The 21795-nt window shown below is 47.4% G+C and overlaps 1 protein-coding gene across 2 annotated transcripts in view; it reads left to right on the top strand.

The window, feature by feature from the left end:
* The window catches only part of MVB12B (multivesicular body subunit 12B), a 96324-nt gene extending 75890 nt beyond the window's left edge, over positions 1-20434 (top strand). For both annotated transcript variants that reach the window (XM_065418885.1, XM_065418884.1), the window contains exons 8-10: positions 7700-7755; positions 10087-10146; positions 20348-20434. In XM_065418885.1, coding sequence (XP_065274957.1) covers positions 7700-7755; positions 10087-10146; positions 20348-20434 — 203 coding nt within the window. The remainder of the gene's footprint in view (positions 1-7699; positions 7756-10086; positions 10147-20347) is intronic.
* Positions 20435-21795: the final 1361 nt, after the last annotated feature.

Here is a 21795-nt window from a genome sequence, read left to right as displayed (position 1 = left end):
GGAAGGCAAGAATTGTCCAGGGACACTGAGTGAACTTGGTGCTGGCACACTCAGAGGTGGGGTGTTATACTAACTGCTGGGATCTGATGCTGGGCTCTTTTGAGGATGAAAAGAGACTATTCCAGTTACTTTACATGTGGGTTTGTGCAGGGTTATTGTTTAGATACTGAAATTGATACAATCTCAAAATACATTTCAAATGTATGTGATTACTATGAACTTCACACCTTTATGGAAAAGCCCTACAGAATTTAATAGAGAATGATAATCTTTCTGTAGGACTTCTGCCTCACCCTGAGGAATTTAATGGGTGTAGCTTTCTATAGGATAGTTTTAAAAACCAATAGAAAGAACACCATTCTCTGTTAAATCTTGCAGGTCTTTAGAACTGATTTTCAGCAGATCCCTATTGATTTCTTGCCTATTTAAATTTTGTAGTACTCTCCCAAAAGAGACAGGTATATAACTAAGCCATGATTCCTCAACAAGTGTTGGCTGAGAATCGCTTGAACCTGAAAGGTTTGCAAAGTCAGTCACTGCCTTAGTATGAGTTTACTAGATCCTTGGACGACTGTGGGAGCTTCCCTTGGGAGCTTTCCACAGGCACTTAGCACCCAGTGATGGGAGGAGGAAGAGAGGAGTGTGAGGGTGAAAGGGTGACACCATCAGGCGTCATCTGTAGAAATAAAAGTTTCTGGTTTTGGTTTCTGGGAACTTTGGCTTAGTAGTTTCTCCTATTCGGTCTGCCCATAGATCGGTCACTGATTATTTAGTCTTTCAAGACAGAGTACGCTGGGTGAGTGTTTGTCTTGGTTTCTCAAAGATGTCCCCTAGGCTATGGGAGCATCTTTCTCCTTGGCCGTGTCAAACACCAGATGTGTTCCATGCCCCGAGGGAACAGTTCAGGCCACTGTGTTTCTCCTGCAACCAGCCCGAGGGAAAGAAAATGGTATGGAATTAACAGGCTGCACAGGCCCTGGAACCACAGTTGTTAAAGAGCTGCTGGCACCTCCTGAAAAAAGTGGGGAAATGTTTTATTCTGCCAAGGGAGACCCTGTTTTCTCTAGTTCTTTCCCTTGAGGACTATTCCCAGCCACCCAGATACAGAATCTGGGTCTTAATGTTTAATCTCTCAGCTAATAACTTTAATTGATATTTTGGTATGTTTTAGTGCGGAGACTTTATTGATGAGGAGTCTTTTTCATTATTATTTTATTTATTATTTCTACTTACCATAGATAATAGGATGGTCTCACACTCCCCTTTGTCATCAGTTGTGGATGACTGTAGGGGGTGGTCACCCCACTCCTGCCCTGAGGGAGTTAAAGCAGCCCTGGAGAGGGCTATGGCGGAGAAATGATAGGCTGATTGGAGCAAGCAGCCACAGGTGGCCCTATAAGAGGGCTGAGGGCCAGAGACAAAAGAGACTCTCTCTCTCTAGCCTCTTAGAGAGAGAAGGACCTGGCTGCCTGGGAAGCCGAGGAGGATACCTAGGGTGGAGCAGTGCTGGGGAAGGGCAGAGGGAGCTGGGGAGCTCCAGCCTAGCAAAGCCCCAGGCTGCAGGCCAAGCTAAGGGCCCACAAAAGGGTACTAGGGCTGCAGAGGGGCAGCCCAGATATAGGCAGAAGCGGCTGGTCCAAAGCCCCCTTGCCGACGATGAGTGGTTTATAGACTGCCGTCTGCCCCAGGGAGCAAGGGCTAGATGGTGACTGGCAGTAGCCACTGAGGCAAGGTGGGGATAGAGGGTTGGGGGTTCCCCAAGGTGGGGAGACCCAGATTGTGGGTTACTGCCGGGGCAGAACCCTGACGTAGAGGGGCATCGGGGTCTGGGAGGGACACGGGGCCAGCGGCAGGCGCGACACTGGCCTGCAGAGGGTGCTCCGGAGGCTGGAGAGCTAATTCCTGAGACAACTAGCAGGAGGCACCGCGCCGGTGAGTCATCACCCCTGCCACAATGACACTAAGCTGGGGGAAGAGGTAAGTACACTGGAGGGTAGGGATAGGGTCCAGAGTGACCTAGACAAATTGGAGGATTGGGCTAAAGAAATCTGATGAGGTTCAACAAGGACAAGTGCAGAGTCCTGCACTTAGGACGGAAGAATCCCATGCACTGCTACAGGCTGGGGACCAACTGGCTAAGTGGCCGTTCTGCAGAAAAGGACCTAGGGGTTACAGTGGACGAGAAGCTGGATATGAGTCAACAGTGTACCCTTGTTGCCAAAAAGGCTAAAGGCATATTGGGCTGTATTAGTAAGAGCATTGCCAGCAGATCGAGGGAAGTGATTATTCCCCTCTATTCAACACTGGTGAGGCCACATCTGGAGTATTGCATCCAGTTTTGGGCCCCCCCACTACAGAAAGGATGTGGACAAATTGGAGAAAGTCCAGCAGAGGGCAACAAAAATGATTAGGGGGCTGGAGCACATGACTTATGAGGAGAGGCTGAGGGAGCTGGTGTTATTTAGTCTGCAGAAGAGAAGCGTGAGGGGGGGATTTGATAGCAGCCTTCAACTATCTGAAGGGGGATTCCAAAGAGGATGGTGCTAGGCTGTTCTCAGTGGTGGCAGAAGACAGAACAAGGAGCAATGGTCTCAAGTTGCAGTGGGGGAGGTTTAGGTTGGATATTAGGAAAAACTATTTCACTAGGAGGGTGGTGAAGCACTGGAATGGGTTACCTAGGGATGGTGGTGGAATCTCCATCCTTAGAGGTTTTTAAGGTCAGGCTTGACAAAGCCCTGGCTGGGATGATTTAGTTGGGGCTTGGTCCAGCTTTGAGCAGGGAGTTGGACTAGATGACCTCCTGAGGTCTCTTCCAACCCTGATCTTCTATGATTCTATGTCTACTTGCTATTTATTTGTCCCCAGAATGGCTGCTGTAGGGAGCCATACTTTCTTTGTACAATGCCATCTCCAAGGTGGTGGTGATTTTCCTTGGTAGTCTTGGGGGTGAAGAAAGCAGAAGTAGAAATGGACAAGGATAAGCTCTATTTTAGGTCTGTCTTGTATGGGAAATATTCTAATTATCCAAGAGTCCTAGATGTTAATTCATTCTTAAGGTTTTGCTGCCACTTATAATTTCTTAGATCTTCCCTTCTATTGTTTGAGTTAAAATGAACCCTTCAGTAGATGACTGGCTGGTAACTGACTCTCCGGAGCTGATATCTGACATTCTTTTAGGGGAACATTGACAACAGCCAGCCAAGGAGGAATGTAAGACGTGGGTCAATCCTGTCAGAATGGACAGTGCCCTCTAAGACTACAAATATAGCAAAGGAAAATATTAATTTTTAACAAGAATTTTGAAGAACTTTACTAATAAGAAGGATCATCTGCAGCAATGCTGCCTGTGCACATTTTTAAAACCTGCACCAGTGCGACACAAAACAGGACTGAAATTCCAAAGGTCAAGTTCCCATGACAACTGTTAACTTGGATACCTTGAGGGAGATTCAGACTCACCCAAAGCCTTTGCCTCACAGAAGCTCTGTCTTTTGCCCTAGAGGAGAATTTCACTCGTGTGCATGTACTGTATATTAAGCAAACTTTTAACGGAAGAAGCAATATGCAAAACTGCTGTACATCCTGCGTGCAATGGGGCTGGGATTTTGTTGCTGTGGGAACCTTCATTTTTCTAATTACTTGACTTTTTAGCTGTTCCATTCCCAGCTTAACGCAGCCCTGAAAAATATGTAGGAGCAACAAGGTCTCTGAAAAGCTTTGCCTGTTAGAGTGATTTAAATGCCGTTAGCCAATGTGCAGGGTCATGGTGTTTCCTTTGTTTTTAAACTGTAACTCTTATAAAGGCTATAAATACTTGGGAGTTAGATCATGAACCCTCCCATTGTGAGTAATGCTTACACCATCCAGCCTGGGGTCCCCTTTTTATGGTGAATCACTAGCTTTTAGCTTTGGAAAAAGAATTTCCTTGCCCATCCTCCAGCATCACTATGTTTTCTCCGTTCACGGTGTTGCTGGGTACGGTCGATTGTAGCACAGTTTGTCTATAAGGAACATTTGAGCAACCTCTGGCAGAACGAAAGCAAACATTGCAGGGCTTGGCCTGGGAGTTGCTAACAACTTTTGAAAGTGGCCATCGGAATACAGACTCTTAGCTCGGCACTGTTCCCATCACAGACTGCCAAGCGCTCTAGAAAAGCACCAGGAAAAGAGAATCAAAGGTTGTGGATTATGATTATTTTCAGCGCAGTGTTGGAGCAGGGGACATAGAATTAAAAGCTGCCTTCCGATTTCATTTAACTTCATTATGAAATGAACTGGCTGCTAGTAAATCGCAGTTCAGCATCGTCTCCTGCTGCACTTTGAGTGAATCGCACCCATGGCCAGGTACCGACACGCAGCACCTCCCAAGCAGATAGTAGCTGCAGCTCTGGTCATTGTGTTTCTTTGTCTTTGTTCTGCTCACTCGTCGTGTAGCAAAGACATCCTCATATGGAATTAACATCCGCATTGATTAAAGTAGATGACCTCCTGAGGTCTCTTCCAACCCTGATATTCTAACCCTCATCCTCCCTTGTGAGTTACCAGAAACTTCACTTTAGTGCTAATGGTGATTTGAAAAAAAAACACTTGAGGGCTGGATTCTGCCACCCACACTTGCACTAATATCTAATTGTGCAAAGCAGTGCCACGAACGTCCGTGTAGCTACTCGCGGAGTGTGGCCTTATTCAGCAGGCGTGATGGGGGTAGAGTCTGGCCCTACATGGCAATGGGTCTCAGGGTGATAGTGTGCCACGTTTCGATTGCCTGTTCGATGGAAACAAGACTGAAACCACTAACTCCAGCTGCCAAGTTCTAGGAGACTGGCTGGTGTGCTGGGCTAGCTGAGGGTTACTATCTGGGGAAAAGGGAAGGAGGCTTCGGTAAGTGGGGGTGACTCTTGCATTCAGTGACTCCATTCTGGCCCACATCCCGGCAACCTCCTCATCTCCCTGCAGTCCCTTCTGCTTTGTTGTTAATGATTATTTAGGCTGCAGTATTGTCCAGAGTGTGCTGGGGGAAATGCTTGCCCGCAAAATGTAAATATGAGCATTAATTGAACATGACTCAATATTGTGATGGGATCAAATATCCCAATATCAAACATGCTTTTAGCCATCTGGATTCAGATCCCTGCAAGGAAATTTGGGCTTTTGCCCCCAAAATTGCTAGAAACGCTCACAAAACTGGACTTGGAAAAAGTACTTATAAAAAACCCAGCATTTTAAATCTCTCTCGCATGGTGTCTCATGTTGGAATAGTTGTGGTCCCACCTGTGCTTTGTATATTGATGTTCAACCTCCAGAAATCAACAGGTGCAGGAGAGGTGCAGGACTCTTCAGATCAGTGGTGATGTCCATCGGCACATTTACTTTGTCAGGGAACAGAATAGTTCAGGTGTGAAGTCAGGGTAAAGATACCAGCTGAAACCCCTTTGTTTTGTTAGGAGAGATCCCCACACAGAGATTGGTTGGAGAGCAGCCTGCTTCCAGCTGGGCTCCAGTTCTGTTCCAAACAATGTGCATTCTGCGGACTGGCCCCACACTCTCCAAACAGCTGATCCTTGTGTCAAACACAGGTAGGGGGCTGGTAGGAAAAAAACACTTTACTTTCTCCCCCTTCCCTGCCCCCAGTACAGGTCTGGTGGAGGGACAGACAATGACAGCTTAGTGTGTTGTTTGTTTAAACTCTCCTGAATCAGTAAGTATTTCAAATCCTCGACTTCTAGTGCTTGCCTATAAAAAGAACAGCTGAATGAGCTCATTGTTTTCTGATTTTTCCCTTTAATGTATTTTACAAACAGCCTAGTGACGGGCCTGACACGCTGATTCCTATGTGTGCTGCTTTCACTTGGGGATTACAGCATTAATAACATACTTCCATGCATCATGCCATTTTTAAGCATGATCGTTATGATAAAGGGCATATACTTAATTACAGGCCTGCTTAATTACAGCTCTGTTGAAGCTCGTTTGTTTAGGAGAATGCTAATTGCGCTACTGAGCCTTTGGCACATCCTTACTTTCATCTGCTGGGTTTCTCTGTACTGTGTATCAGCGTTTTTTTAACTACAGTCTCAAAGACTGAGGGAGCCTAGTGATGCATTTCTGTGGCTGTTTTGCTGTGTTAGAGGAACAAACAGACGAGTGTTGGGTTATTTCTTTAATTTCTTTAACAAAATCCATTGTCTGGCTGACCAAAGCATCTCTCTGCCAGCGTAAGAAGTGCTGCTAGTCTCCCAGGTTTGAGAACTTGCTTGGCTCTGTGGCACCGTTTCTCATCTGTATATTTTGTTTGTTGTAACACGGTGGTTGTGTGTTGCTGCCACGCAGCACCCTGCCTCCATCTGAGTTGGTTTGTCAAAAAAAATGATATAAAGTGCATGTCAAATGTTAAATGTATGAAAATCTTCCTACAGCCAACACCTGAACTCGTCCATGTTGGCTGACGTTAGGCACACAAACCAAAGAGTTGCAAGAATTCTGGCCATTTCAAATCAGAGCTCAAGAGACACTGCCTTGGCTCTGATGCTTTTCGGAAGAAAACCTGTTTGGGGTTAAGGTAGAGGCCACTGCGAGCATTGAACTTGTTTTGGGGACATGGTCACGTCGTCTTTTTCTCAGAGCTGAAATGGAAAGAGGCTGAAAGGACTGAAGCAAGTAACCGGCACGGATAAATTGTGAAGCCTGTTGGAGACTCAGTGTGCTGGCTTGGAAACGTGCCTTTTCCAGAATCTTATGGGAATTGCTGAGAGATGAACTAGCTCCCCTGGGCTACGGGGCCTTTCAGAGCTTGCTTTGAGGGCTGCAAAGGCAGTGACAATACAACAAAGATCCTTATCCTGGTTTAAAAGAGAAGACGACCCAAAGCATATGCAAAAACCACTCCCTGTTCCTAAGGTTGTACTGCAAACCAAGAGAGCCAGGGCAGTGTGACTCAAGGCTGCCACACTCCAGGGGTCTCGGATACTCTGATTTCATTGGCATCCGCTTCCAGTGTACTGTGTGTTTAGTGTATTGTATTTGCATGTGGTTATTTCTGGAGTAGACTGGCAAGGGAAGGTCATTTCTCCTGATGGTCTGGGAGACTCCATTTCATCTCTAGTGTCAGGATTTTTTTTTAAAGGATTGCAGACAAGTTTCTAAGTCTCTTTTCCAAACCTCCCCCTGTAAGTCTGCCAGTGGGATGCTTAGCGCCTTGTGTTCTAGGGGGCAAAAACCATCTTGTCCTCTGAACCAAACATTTGATTTTTCTCTCACTAAGAAAAAGTGCTACGTCACGAGGGCTCTTTCTTTTATGTAGCAGTTTATATGCAAACGATTATTACACAGTAATTGGCAAGTGGAAGTCTGTCCTTTTAAGCCATCTGCATTTGTTTTGGACTCCAGACGCTGCCCCGCTCGAGAGGCTGGTTCTGTATACAGTCCAACCAAGTTGGGGGCAAATTCATAGAACACGGTGTATGAAATTGTGCCAATGGCCAGAATGAGATTGGATGTTATCATGGATATACCTGACTGCCCCCCGTGCTTTGAACTGGCAGTACAATTGGGAGAGTCAACAGACTGCTCTGCCCTGATTGGTATGTTATTGCCAAATGTTGATGCGATTCATACATGGTATGTTTCTGGAAATGCAGTAAGTTATTGGACATCAGAATATCGATGTAAGATTTCAACTCTCTTCATCTGTATTTTTCAGCCATGGATGGAGTGCCTTTTATGATCTCAGATAAGTTTGCCTGCGCTCCTGAAAGGGTAAGTTACTGTCATCGTTCTCTAGGGTAAAGCTCACCCTCATGTGGAGGGCACTCACAAGGCATAAGCACCAGTTAAGCTTGTGGAACATAATTGATGCATAGTCCTGGTGCTGGCCACCTGCACGAGGGTGAATTTCACCATAGTGACTGTAGATGCACCTGAGAACACTTTCGTTTGACGTGTGGGTGGCTGTTTAGATTGTTTCACCAGATCATTTCTAAAAGTAAATTCCTCTATTAGCTGAACCCTCGATCACTGCCAAGATAGAGGTGATCATGAGTAAATTCCTGGCTGCATCTGTATATGTTTAAAAAAAAAAAGCAAATACCTGGTTTTCCAAATCTAAGTTAAATCTTTTGTCCCTTCCCTGCATAGAGGTGGCCCTGTTCTTTCAGATCCCAGAAGTTGAGTACAATGCTAATGACACTGTGACTACTGCAGACGCTTACTGAGAGTTAGAGATATTGCAGGGTTCTTTTCATCCCTGCTCTTCACAACTCCGCAGAGAGCGGTGCCAAGCTGCGGTGAGACCTTGCCCAAGTGTAGTATACGGCTGGTAAGGCACCTTCAAGCCCTCCCCAGTAGCAAAGATGGCAGGGCTGCCATGGCCCTTGATCGAACCAGCACATTACTGTAATTTGTGTTTAAAAATGAGGGTTTTTCAGTTTTTTGGTGGGAGCCCTGGACATTCCATTGTGGGTCTGGCCTCTTGCTGCTGAGCCAAAGTAAAATCGTTCCCAGTCTGCACCCACATCTTCGTTAGAACTGGCAGCTCGGCTTTCCCAGTACCTGACGTGCCATCGAAATAGTGCTCTGGGACTGCACTTACAGCTGAGAGTCCTGGGCGGTGCCTCCATTCTAATGAAACACAATATGCATCACTTACATCTTTCTGGAAGCTGCTTAATCTTGAAAAATGCTCGTGATTTTGCACGTGGAGTGCAAGTAACTTTAGTTGACCCAAGGTAGCTTGGTTGCCATGGCGACGCTGGCAGGATTCCAGTTTCTGGGGAGAGAGACTGTGCTGTCCTGTTTACCAATTCCAGTCTAGAAAGTTTAGAGAGGTTGTCATGTCCTAATGATACAACAGCTGGACCTCCACTGGGGTCCAGGCAATAGAAACGTGGCTAGAAAAATGTTTTTAGTATTCATGTTTCCCTCTGGTTTGAGAGATTATATATGCCAAAGTGTATCAAGTGCAGCAGCAAAGCGAGATTGTGTTTCCATGTACAGAATACTGTCAACTGAATTCTGAAGTGAATGCAATGCTGGTGATGAATTTAGGGTCTGCATTGACAGCCCTGCTGATTCGGCACAGGCAGTGACAGTGTAAGCTTCTCACGCTACCCTGCACGGAGGTTTCTAAACTCAGATCTGTGTCTGTTTCTGAAGGGAGAGGACTCGTGTCCTGTTCAGCTCAGGGTGTATCTGCTGTGATGGTCAGCAGGGGATGCTGGTTAGTTCCTAATGTGGTGATGTGTTTTGTGAACACCTGTCCATAGGAATGGATTTCATAGAGAGTCCCAAATAAGTGCCATTTAAAGACTTTGGAGTACTGCTTGCCTGGTACTAATTTAAGACTGTAATCTAGAGCTGAAAAGCTCCATATCCCATTACCATTCCTCTAATCCAGCCACTACCTCAAACAGTGTCTCTTTAAAAATCAATGTACAAGAAACTATTACTGAAAACACGGAACTGTCTTCTGTGTCTTGTTCTTCACGTCCTGTGTCTGGTATTACATCTTTTTTGTTTTGTTTTGTGATCATAGAAACTCCAGATAAAATGTGATGGTTTTGCAGCCATTGCTGTCTGAAAAGGACCGTTTGTGCGTTGTTCATCCCTTCCACTCACGTTCCCAGAGAATTGGAATCCCCCTGCTGCTAGGAGAAATGCAGAGAGCCATTAGGCCATGCTAATCCTTCCTTAAGATTCCTGTGACACCATTGCCACCAGATGGTCAGTGTGGTCAGGCTTTTTCACAGCTAATGCCTGTCCTGCTTATGGCCCCATTGCCATCTAAAATCCAGGGTGTGATACACACTGTGGTACAATAGCAGTTGTTCTGTGTCAGGAAGACAGCGAAGGATTTACCAGTTTAAAATGACCCTGTCAAGAATGGCAAATAATCCTGGTTAGTTATAAGCAAGCATTGCAATCACTGCCCATGGTCCGCCTGCCTCTGTGTCGGTGTGGTGTACTGGGGGAAAGGGTTACACGCATTTTTATAGCTGGTGCCTCTGACTCTCCAGTGAAAGAGAATGTATCTTTTGAATTATTCTAAAAACTAAATAGCATGTTTCTGGGGTCTTTGGGGTTATTTTTTAGATACAGCAAGTTGATCTCTTGGGCATCACAATCAAATCCCTGGCAGAAATCGAAAAGGAGGTAAGTGGCCCTGTGGGACTCTGAGCACAGGCACAGCCAAATCTGTGCTCACATAGCTGTAAGGTTCCCTCCCTTATGGAAAGAGTTTAGCTTGCTTTGCTAGGTCACTGCTGGTGGATAAAGTCAACATTAAGTTAAGCCAAACAGTAAGCTCAAAATTACAAATGCCTTTTTTGATTTGCGCCAGAAAAAGCTTTAAGCGTTGAATCTAACAGCAAAATCTGCACCCTCCATTTAATTCCAGATGTCTCTTTTGTTTAACCTTTCTTTCTCGCTTATTAACAAACTACGTGTTTCCCCAAACAGGGCACTGTTTGTGTGAGGTTGCCTCTTCCATTTCAGGAAGCAATTGAACTCAATTAAGCAGGGCCAGGTAAACTGCTTCATAATTTTTCAGTTTGATGGTGAACATAACTTGTCACCAGGAACAAATAGGCTGAGATTTTAGAGAATGTGAAACCTCCAAAAGAGAGAGGGGATCAAACCAGAGTATTGTCCACTTCCAGCTTTGTGTAATTGCTGTTTTCCTAAGGCAGTGTTTTAGTATGTGCATGTGCTGTACCGCAGGATGGTAAGCAGTCAGATATTCAGAGGCAGCTTCCCTTTGAGAGGAATATTTGTCTTAAAGATGGAGCTGGTGGAACCATGTTCCTTTGGGATTCCCTTTTTGTGTTATCAGCTAACAGGTTCCTGTACTGAAGGCAAAGTGAATCAATGTGGCACAGCAAAATTTCTGAACCTGTCATAGCCAACGCAGAAACACAGCTGACTACTCCTTTTGTCTTTGATTTGCAGTATGTCATAAAAATGGAAGGAGTGTCACATGCAGATTATAGGTGACTTTACAACAAAACACAGTGGTTTATTACTCAAGTATTTTTATGGGAAGTTAGGAATTCTCATGTTTATTTCCATAATAAGGAAGACTCTATTTATAAGCTAACAAATCTTCAGGAACAATTTATTCAGGTTTAAGGTGTGAACATTGTATCCAGATTGTGAATAATTCCTTGCCCTGACACATAGCAGGGTTTAGAGCCAGGCGATCTGGTTGTGGAATATCTCAGAGTATCCCATGCGTCATCTCCCCTATGGAAATGTGTATCAGTGACAAGCCAGCTCAAATCCTAGAGCCTTGCTGTTCTGTACCATCTCAGTCACCTGCTCCTCTGGGGCACTTGCATGCAGATAGCATATAAGATAATAGGTTAATACGTTTATTTTCCCTTTCTTACTGAGAAATGGCAGAGTGAGGGTATAGAGTAGTTTCCCTGTTTGAGGGCATACATGGGATATTACTGGTGCACAGGGCCTGGTGCACAGAGATGAACTTTACTCTGGGTGAAAAGCAGAACAGCATCTAATTGTGTATCACAAAGACCACTTAAGGAAGGACAGCTTGGTCCATGCAAAGCCTGACTAGTGCCAGGTGCTGCTGCTCCACCCAATGTGGGCCTGAACTGTTAGCATCTGTTGCTAAGATCAGCAGCAACAATGTTTTAGTTGGTAGGTTTTGTCCATCTTGCTAGAGTGGCAGATTAAGAAGATGTTAGATTTCAACGTCAAGGTTTGAAGCCCAGCACCATGTGCAAGTTCTTGGATGGGGGAGAGCCCTCCAGACATGGAAGCACTGTTCCAAAGAGTCATGGATTAAAAAGCCTTTTTAGCGTGCCTCCCCCCCCCCCCCCCCCCACCAGGTTATGTGAGGGAGCGTGAGTGTCACACTCATTTTGTGCTGCAATGAAAGGGAGCCATCCATCCCAACACCCCCTTCTCCCATCACAGGCCGCATGTGTTTCAGAGTAATGAAAAGTTTAATTATGCAGCCCATATTCCTTGATGAAGCATCTTGTCTGCATACAAAGAGATGTGCATATAAATATTGTGAATTTCTGTGTAGCTTTATTTCCCTTGCAAGCAATAGCTCCATTACAGCAAACCTGCTGGATTTCCAACCGCAGTAAGAGCATTTTCCCTGGAGCTGCATGCCACACAGAAATATTCCCAAAGAATTCCAGGAATGATTATTCATTTTATATAGTGGAATATGCCAACTGTACCAGCCATTCCCCAGGCTGTGAGAACAGCCTTCTCCTTTACATGAACAAATCAAGCTTTCCGCTCTTTGGGGGAAATGTTGTAGTTGCGGGAGCACCTAGAGACTCCCGTGCTGGGCATTGTGGAGACAGTCCCTGCCACAAGGAGTTTACACTCTAAATAGAGAAGACAAACCAAAGGGTGGGAGGGTCGCCTGGCAAAGAGAGGAGAAGCAACTTGTCCAAGGTCAGCGGCAAAGCCAGGAGTGGATCCAAATCTCCTGACACCCAGGAGAGTGTCCTAGGCACTAGAGCACAGTTCACTTCTTGGGGGGAGCGGGGGGGCATTTATACATCCAGAAAAGACTCTGCTGTTCCTGCCTTCAGCTCCAGGAAGGGATTTTGTGCTTGTTTGTCATGCACTGCATGTGCCCCTGCATAGCGAGACCTGTGTCATAATGCATTGGTAACGAATCCCCAGAACAAGTTAAACTATCTTCTGTACAGGTGAGAGTGACACATATGGCCAGTGAAGAGGGCTCTCAGCCCCATTCATGCCCAGAACTCCACAGACTGTCGAGAGTAATTTATCAGACAGCTCAATATTGCCTTAAACCTCCATGCTGTAACATAGTTAACAATAAAGCATGACCATTGGCCTCCCAGCTCTTTTCAGCGCAAGCATTCGACAGAATGCACCACTCAGTTTTAACTTGGCGTTTAGCTAAAAGTCTAGTGAGAGTCTAATTAGCAAAGTGAACATCTAATATTAATCATTCTCTTCAAATTGACAAGGAAGGCAGTTCATTTAACCACTTAATTGCTACAGGTTTTCATAGGCTGCTCTTTGCAAACATTTTAATGAAGAAGTTGTAAATCTACAAGAGTTTAAAATCTTAATTTTATACAGAAATATTTTTCCTTGTTCTCCTGTTTGTAGTCAATTCTCCAGAGTGTAGTCACATGAAATGTTCTTTAAATGAACATATTTGCTAACTGGCATGATTTCAGTTTTTAAAACATTGGTTCCAGCAATTAGGCATTTTTTTCTGTTCCCAAATGACTAGAGAAATTCGTCTTGATTATAATTGCTCTTAGCCACGCATATCTAATTTGTGTCTTTTTAAGTGTTAATTAGTAAACAGTTTGAGCTGACATCTTTATGTGTTTGTGTGTTGAAAAATGAGGCTTATTGCTTATTTAGCTTGGGGCTGATAGTGCTGGCTGTGACATCACGACATTGAGGTAAAATTAATGAAGACATGTTTGCCAATTAAAAAGCTTTCGTGGAGAAGACGACTTCTTGACACATCCTCCCTTGCACAGATTCCATTTGAACGTGGGAGCTGTGTGCCATAGATCACTTTCTTTATAAGGTGAATAAGGCAGGAGTTCCTTATGTTTTTGACATCTAAATACCCATTTCTCAGTTGCCTAGACAGCAAATTTCCTTAGCCCTGTATCGCATGTACTCACTTTTCTTTTTTTCAACTGCCTTTTGTAAAGGTTAACTTTAAAGAATAGCAGGTTTTGTCACAAAGTAATTTGTGGTCTTGTAGCACCATCTAGTGATGTAACATTTTATTGCGTCTAGAAAATAACTTGGCTTGCCACTTCTCTGATCAGTAGTAAATATTTATAATATGATGGCACCCAAAAATTCCTGTTGGAACTGGAGCTCCCTTGTGCTGGATCCTATATAAGCGTAGAAAAGAGACCATCCCTACCTACATGATTGTTATTTCTTTATCTGCTACCCAGAAGAAGAGCCCCTGCCTAGAAGAGCTTACAGTCCAGATGAAAATAGCTCACTGTACAGAATCAGCCTCTAGATGTGATGGTGGCAAAAATGTGTTTTCATTTGTGTGGCCTTAGGGTGATCTAGTGGGCAGAGCACTGGACTGGGAGTCCAGGGACCTGGGTTCTAGTCCTGGCTTTGTTCCTGGCCTGCTGAATGGCCTTGGGTCAGTCACGTCCCCTTTCTGTGCCCGGTTTTCTGTCTGTAAAATGGGGATAATGACACTGCCCTCATATGTTCAGTGCTACGAGATCCCTTGATGGAAGCGCCTTTGTCAGAGGTAAGCAGCGTGATGTTATCAGCAGAGTTCTCCCTTAACTGGCCTCTCGGACACTCAGCCAGGGCGTGTGACGTGTCAGGAGAAGCGGCCAGGGCCCGGACATTGGGTTTCTAGCGTATAGAATAACACTGGCCTGTCCACAATGTCCCAGGGCGAATCCAGCCTCTCCCCTGGCAAGCACACAGATTAGTAAATCTGTCCCGGCCCTATTTGGGGAGACCCAGGAAATGTGGGGCCGGATCTGCCTTCCATGAAAAGTCATGGGAGAGCTTCCAGAGGACTGGAAAAGGGCTAATATAGTGCCCATCTGTAAAAAGGGGAATAAGGACAATGCGGGGAATTACAGACCAGTCAGCTTCAGTACCTGGAAAGATAATGGAGCAAATAATTAAGTAATCAATTTGCAAACACGTAGAAGATAATAAGGTGATAAGTAAGAGTCAGCATGGATTTGTCAAGAACAAATCGTGTCAAACCAACCTGATAGCTTTCTTTGACAGGGTAACAAGCCTTGTGGGTGGGGGGAAGCGGTAGATGTGATATATCTTGACTTTAGTAAGGCTTCTGATACTGTCCCGTATGACCTTCTCATAAATAAACTAGGGAAATGCAACCTAGCTGGAGCCACAATTAGGTGGGTGTATAACTGGTTGGAAAACCATTCCCAGAGAGTAGTTATCAGTGGTTCACAGTCATACTGGAAGGGCATAACGAGTGGTGTCCCACAGGGATCAGTTCTGGGTCCAGTTCTGTTCAATATCGTCGTCAGTGATTTAGATAATGGCATAGAGAGTACACTTATAAAATTTGTGGATGATACCAAGCTGAGAGGGGTTGCAAGTGCTTTGAAGGATAGGATTAAAATTCAAAATGATCTGGACAAACTGGAGAAATGGTTTGAAGTAAATAGGATGAAATTCAATAAGGACAAATGCAAAGTACTCCATTTAGGAAGGATCAATCAGTTGCACACATACAAAATGGGAAATGACTGCCTAGGAAGGAGTACTGCGGAAAGGGATCTGGGGGTCAAAGTGGATCACAAGCTAAATATGAGTCAACAGTGTAACGCTGTTGCAAAAAAAGCAAACATCATTCTGGGATCTATCAGCAGGAGTGTCGTAAGCAAGACACAAGAAGTAATTCTTCTGCTCTACTCCGCGCTGATTAGGCCTCAACTGGAGTAGTTGTCCAGTTCTGGGCATCACATTTCAGGAAGGACGTGGACAAATTGGAGAAAGTCCAGAGAAGAGCAACAAAAATTATTAAAGGTCTAGAAAACATGTCATATGAGGGAGGATTGAAAAAATTGGGTTTGTTTAGTCTGGAGAAGAGAAGACTGAGAGGGGACATAACAGTTTTTAAGTACACAAAAGGTTGTTACAAGGAGGAGAGAGAAAAATTGTTGTTCTTAACCTCTGAGGATAGGACAAGAAGCAATGGGCTTAAATTGCAGCAAGGGAGGTTTAGGTTGGACATTAGGAAAAACTTCCTACCTGTCAGGGTGGTTAAGCACTGGAATAAATTCCCTAGGGAGGTTGTGGAATCTCCAGCATTGGAGATTTTTAAGCACAGGTTGGACAAACACCTGTCAGGGATGGTCTAGATAACACTTAGTCCTGCCATGAGTGCAGGGGACTGAACTAGACGACCTCTCAAGGTCCCTCCCAGTCCTATGATTCTGTTCTGCCTTCAGAGGTGGGTTTAGCATGGGGATGGCTGTTTGCGCTCAGACCCCTCCAGCACCGGTCCTAGGCCAGTGGAGCCGCGGGGTGCTCCCGAGCTCTGCTGCATGCTCTCAGGTTTTAACAGAAATCACTGATTGGGGGGGTCCCTGCCCAGTGTGTGGGCCCATACATCCCAGGCTCCAGCCCGCTGGGCCCCTGGGCTTGGCCTAACCCTAGAGCCCAGCGAGGAGCTTCAGCGCTCCTGTGCACAGGCATTCTCCTGCCATGTCGGTCCTCGGCTGGCCCGGCTCCCTGTGCCTGGAGGAGCTGGCCCAGCTGCTAGCTCATTGGCAGGGCCGGTGATGGCATCGTTGCCAAGGGGATGTTAACGAGGCCCATACTGGTGCACAGGAGACCTCTCTAGATTGGGCAGGCCACGGACAAGCAGGGGAGGAGATTTGAGTATCCCTTGCCTTTTGGGCCATGACCAGTGTCCTTTTAGCACCAGGCCCTATGAATTTGCTGGTAGCTCTGGATGGAAGGAGCCATAGCCCCACCTGCTCCATCCCTTGCCCCAGGCTAGGAACACCTGCCTCTCCAACAAGTACAGCTAGAAATGAGTCTGGGTACCTATGGATCCTCCCTGCCCCTTCGCCCCCTTAGCAGCCCCCCAGGGTCTCCCGGAGGGGTCCCCCACCCAGCGGCTTGGAGAGGGGAGTACTTATAGCCTGTTGCCCCAGTTCTGAGCACTCCTCGTCAATGGGGTCTCTGCCGAGAGGAGCAGGCTGCATATCTGCCTTTATGACCCGTGAGTGAGGGTCAAGAGGAAGGGGCGTGGAGTCATCCCGGGGGATTGATGCAGAGGGGTCAGTAGAGCTGGGCCAGTCCCCCAGCGCTGTGCATGCCCAGCTGTACGAACCCGGGAACCCCCCACCAACACAGCGATAAGCAGCACGGCTGAGCTCTGAGACCGTGGAATAGACAAACCGAGCCCTCCTTCACACAGATCCCAGTCAGGAAGAATCAGCGAGCACGGTCGAGAGCAAAACCTGTGCTTAGGTGCTTTTCCGAATGGAGCCGTCCTGCCGCCTCCACGTTCACAAACGACTCCTTGGGTGTGTAAATGCGAGTGGCTCCAGTGCACAGACACCACAGCGATGTAGGGCTGTAGTTAGAACTGGGCAGCTATCGCCACACAACTTCCAAGCAGAGCTGCTTCCACGCAAATTTCAATTTGCTTCATATGAGTTTGGCCCTTTGGTGCTGGCTTCCTCCGGATGTCCCAGTGAAGGAGTCGATTGGCTCAAGTGCCTGTGGAAACAGCCCTACACTGACTGGTTGGGTTTTCTCATGATAGGACCTGCATGCCCAGGACCTAGCTGTGCTCGGCGCTGTACAGACGCATAGTAAGAGACGGTCCCTGTGGGGGGTTCAGACTGGAAAGCTGGCTTTTAGATGGATGCTAATCCCATTGGGGGACAGTAGCCCAGTGTGAGCTCTGTCCTGTCATGGGGAGGAGCCACGCACACGTGAGATACAGACTAAGAACTAGCTGCAGACAGTGCCTGGCAAATGCCTGGGCTGAGGGGAAATTCCCATGTGAGCATAAACTGGCTGACTGTGTGTGACAAAGAGGGCCTAAATCATTCGGCTCGCCCCACGTGCTGTGGGTTGCTGGCTGAGTGCTGCTGGCAGCCGGACGCCTGGGAGAAGTGGTGTTTGTGGGTATGAAGGTTTAGGGCCTTTCCCAAATTTAGCCCCTCTGTTGGACCATGCTGTGAGTCTCTTGCCCTCAGATACGCATCCTGCCTGTCATGAGGCACGTGCACAGGGCTGGTTCATTCACCTGAAGGGCTGTGCCCATCACGTTTTCCAGACCCCATCACCACGGCAGCATGTCCCACATTGGTTCCACGTCTGCGTTTGCCAGAGGGAGGGCCGGCGAGGTCAGCAGCCCATAGACCAGGTCATTCTCTTCCCGGGGGGGCGGGAGGGGTGCCGCCGGGGCAGCCCTCCCAGAGTCACTCAGAGGGGCTGTCTCAGGGAACAGGGAGCCGCCGTTCATGCAGGCTCCCTGCTGTTGTTGTGAGCTGGGGGCATGAAAGGCACGATCCAGCCGGAAACATAGCCCAGAACCAGGCGTGAGGAACCCAGCTGCAGTTTGGTGGTTTCAGTGACCATTATCCCTGCGCTTCCTGGGGCAGGGTGGGGGCTGTGGTGCTTTCCACCAGTGTCACAGCAGGGAGAAGGCTTTAATGAGTGGGGAAAACCTGCTTTAATTGCCAGACCCCATTCGCCCGTGTCAGTACCCTCCGCTCTGCTCCAAGGCTGTTACTAGCCATGGCGAATGGCTTTCGCTGCTATGCTGGAGAACTAGCTGTGTGCTTCGCGTGTGACAGTCACACTTACTAGTCAGGGCCGAGGTTATTTTACTGAGCAGTGATAGTGCCGGGTCAGTTTAAATGATTCAGTATTTCCTCCTTCAATATGTTTCTTGACCGCAGTAGAGGGACTGCTTAAGCTGTGTAACTAGGTGTCTGGGGCAAAGGGGGCGTTTGCTCTGGACTAGGAGGTCTGGAATGGCTTCTTCAGCATCTGCTTGTTTGGTTACTTTGGAGAAGAGGGTATGAACGACCCTAGTGACCAGAGCTAGGGCCAGGGGAAGGGGAGTCAGGATTCCTAGGTTCTAGTCCTTACTGCCACTAGGATAAGTCACTTAATTGCTGTGTGCTGCATTTTTCCCATGTGTCCAACTGGCGTGATCATTCTTATGCCACTTAACTAATTGTAATTACCTGGAGATCCTGGGCTGAAAGATGCCACAGAAGAGCAAAATATTTCAGTATCGATGAGAGAGCATGTGCTCAGTTGATTGGTCTTGGAAGTGTATGAGCCACGATTTGCCACACGATGGCAGTGTTACCATGCACTTACAGCTCTTCTCAGTGAAAACCTCTAAGCACTAATGGTCAGGCACAGGGCATTTCCTGGGGATTAATGCTGCCTGGGAGGAGCTGATGGCCAGAGGTTCATTGGGGGATCCCAGCCAGCCATAAATCCTCAGGAAAAGCCCTGGGCTGTGGCTGTTATTGCTGTTGGAAGATGGATTTCTGGCAGGGAAGCGCTGTGTCCTTTGGTCTGTGCAGGCAGGGCATCTCTGGAGACAAATGCCCTGGTTATGAGCCAGCCGGCCAGGCCGAATCCTGCTGAAAGTCACGCTGGGTGTCAGAGCGAATCACTGCCCAGAAAAGGCCTCGGGAGCTGACGTTAGAAAGCGGCTTTTTGCGGGGTAGCCTGAGTTCTGCCGCGCCCAGCCAGGGTCGGTCCTGTTCTCAAGGAAATCCAAAGGCAAAGCTCTCCAGGGCCCCCCTGCACAGAGGTGCTCTGGCTTCATTTGAGGTTTGATTTTCCACATGGACACTCTTTTGTTCCAGCTTAAACCCGGTTTATTTTTGTTTATTTTAAATCGATTAGGAACCAGTTTAAGCTAAACTGAAATAAGCCCCACTCAGGGTGAAATAAGAGGGTCTATTCACCGGGTTGCACCATCTAACTAAACCAGTTCAATTAAACTGGTGCAAGGTTGTGTACCCACGCCCTGAGAGGAGAAATATTCCTCCAGCTGCTTTACGTGATAGATAATATGTTCCGATTTATCTCAGCACAAGGAGCTGCTTAATCTGGAGGAAGGAATTCCCTGCATTCCCACTGCCAGTGTTCCTGCTGGTTCCACTGGCCACACCAGCATCACTCTGGGAGCTTGGCTATGGACCAGTGCTTGGAAATGCTAAAGAGCATTTGTTCCCACTAACTGAGAATTGCTTTTCCATTTATTCCTTAGCACAGGTCTGGATTATAATTTTACACTTTGAACAAAAATGAGTTGTTGGAGGAAAAGCGAAAGAATCAGCAGGGCTTGGGATACACCCCTGCTTTCTCTCAATGAATGTTGTGCAGAGTATTGAGCTGGCAGCAGACAGCAATGCTACAGACTGAAAGGGCCGGTTTGTAGTGGAAGAGGCAGCCAGTGTGACCCTGGACTAGCCTGCTGCTTTGCAGCGTCCTGTAGCGGCCTCCTCTGGCCAGCGCACTGGGCAGCACTGGTGGGAGCAGGGCTGCGGGCAGGCTGGGGAGAGCTCTGTGCAAGAACGCAGAGGGGCTTGGGGGTGTGCCTGGAGCCGAGAGGCACATGGCTCACCCAGGTACAATGCGTCGCTCTGTGTAAACGGCTCTGGGTGCCACACCAGGGAGCAGGGCATGTCCCATTTTACCCTGCACCGGGTGGCGAAAAGGGTGGGTCTGAGACGAGAGCTCACGTGCTGCTCTTCACGTCTAGTGCTAGTGATGCAGCTTTAGCCCGCTCCCTCGCAGCGTTGTCACTCCTGTGTTGGTCTCTCTCTCTCTTTGTTTTGCTCTCTAGTATGACTACAGCTTCAGGACAGAGCAAAGTGCTGCTGCCCGACTGCCCCCCAGCCCCACTAGATGTCAGCAGATGCCACAGTCCTGAGGAGCGAGGGAAGGCCGGCTCCCTGGAGACGCGGCGCATGCGCACAGATACTACTGATGGGAGGCGAGCCCTGATGAGCAGTGTTACTGGAACCCTTCTCGGCAGACAGGACACTTTTCTAACGACTTGCCTTCCTTCCTGCGCTTTCCCCGATCATTTTGTACATGTTGTTTCTGAGATTTGGACTTTGTTAACCCTTTCTGCCAGGCGCCCTCACCCCTTAGCCCTGCTGGGGCAGTTCCTGGTCAGGAGTCCCTTAGTTAAAGCTTGACAGATGGCTTCCTCAGTTCTCCCTGCTTTATAGCACCTGCTGCAGCGTGCTCACTGCAATACAGATCTGGAGTGAAATGCTGCAAGCCAGGAGCCCCAGCTCGCGGGACTCTGGAGAGATTCCCAGCAATGAGCCCTGCTAGGATAGAGCGTTTGGGGAAATGAGGCTAAAGATATAGCCAGTTAGTCCACAACTGACAAAATGCACCAGCTTAAACTGGGAACTGAGGTGCAGCAGGATAAACTGCCCCAGCTGCCCCACTCAGTACAGCAGGGTTCTCTGGTTTGTGCAGGGTCAGCGGTCCGGGCCTTTCAAGTCCTTTGATTTAAGCTAACCCTGAGTAATGGTAAACCCTTCCTCTGCTTCTCCAAGTCCAGACTGCCCAACAGCTCACTTGTGGCCAGGATACACCTGAGACCTTAATGGTTTTTGTTACTTTCAGCTCACATAGCCAGGGTCGGTCGCTCGCTCAGATCCACTTAGGGCTCTCTCCCAAGACGCTGGCAAAGTGGAGTAGCTCGAAGAGCACAGGGATCTCAGTGGCACCTCTCCCTGGCACAAAGAGGCTGCGTGTCCATTGCCTGGAAGTAGAGGATCGTGGCAAATGTTGCGTAGCTCTCTCTGGCCTATGGAGAGCAAGCCAGCCAGACCTCTGCAATGCCATCCTGACTTCTCCCAGCCACCCGAAAGCTTTGCCATGGCACCTGCCCATAAAGTGGGCTTTGGAACCTGCCAGTTACTTTGGCAGTTTTCAAACATTTGCCCCTGCTGGCTGCTAAAAGGAAAGAGATTTGTCCGCCCCGTCCCTGCACACTGCTGCACTCGGGGAGGGAAATGCTAAAGCCTGACCATGTCGGACAAGGCTGAGATAGTTCCACTGGGCAAGTGTTTGATCCATTAAACCCTGACCTCAGCATGCTTACAAGTGGTGTCCCTGGCTCACTCCTGAGTCAAATGCATGTCTTGGTGAAGTCTGTTGCTGTAATAAGTTCTTTAGACGCATTCATCTGAGCTCTGTGCTGCTTTTCAAGTCTGCTGTGGAACAAAACTACGTTACAGCAGCGAAATGGCATTTTTTAAAAGTAAGTGT

The sequence above is a fragment of the Emys orbicularis genome, chromosome 18 (genome assembly GCF_028017835.1).
Source record: "Emys orbicularis isolate rEmyOrb1 chromosome 18, rEmyOrb1.hap1, whole genome shotgun sequence".
Taxonomy (NCBI): domain Eukaryota; kingdom Metazoa; phylum Chordata; order Testudines; family Emydidae; genus Emys; species Emys orbicularis.
The sequence above is the reverse complement of the archived record's forward strand: the minus strand, read 5'-3'. Positions and strand labels throughout refer to the sequence as shown.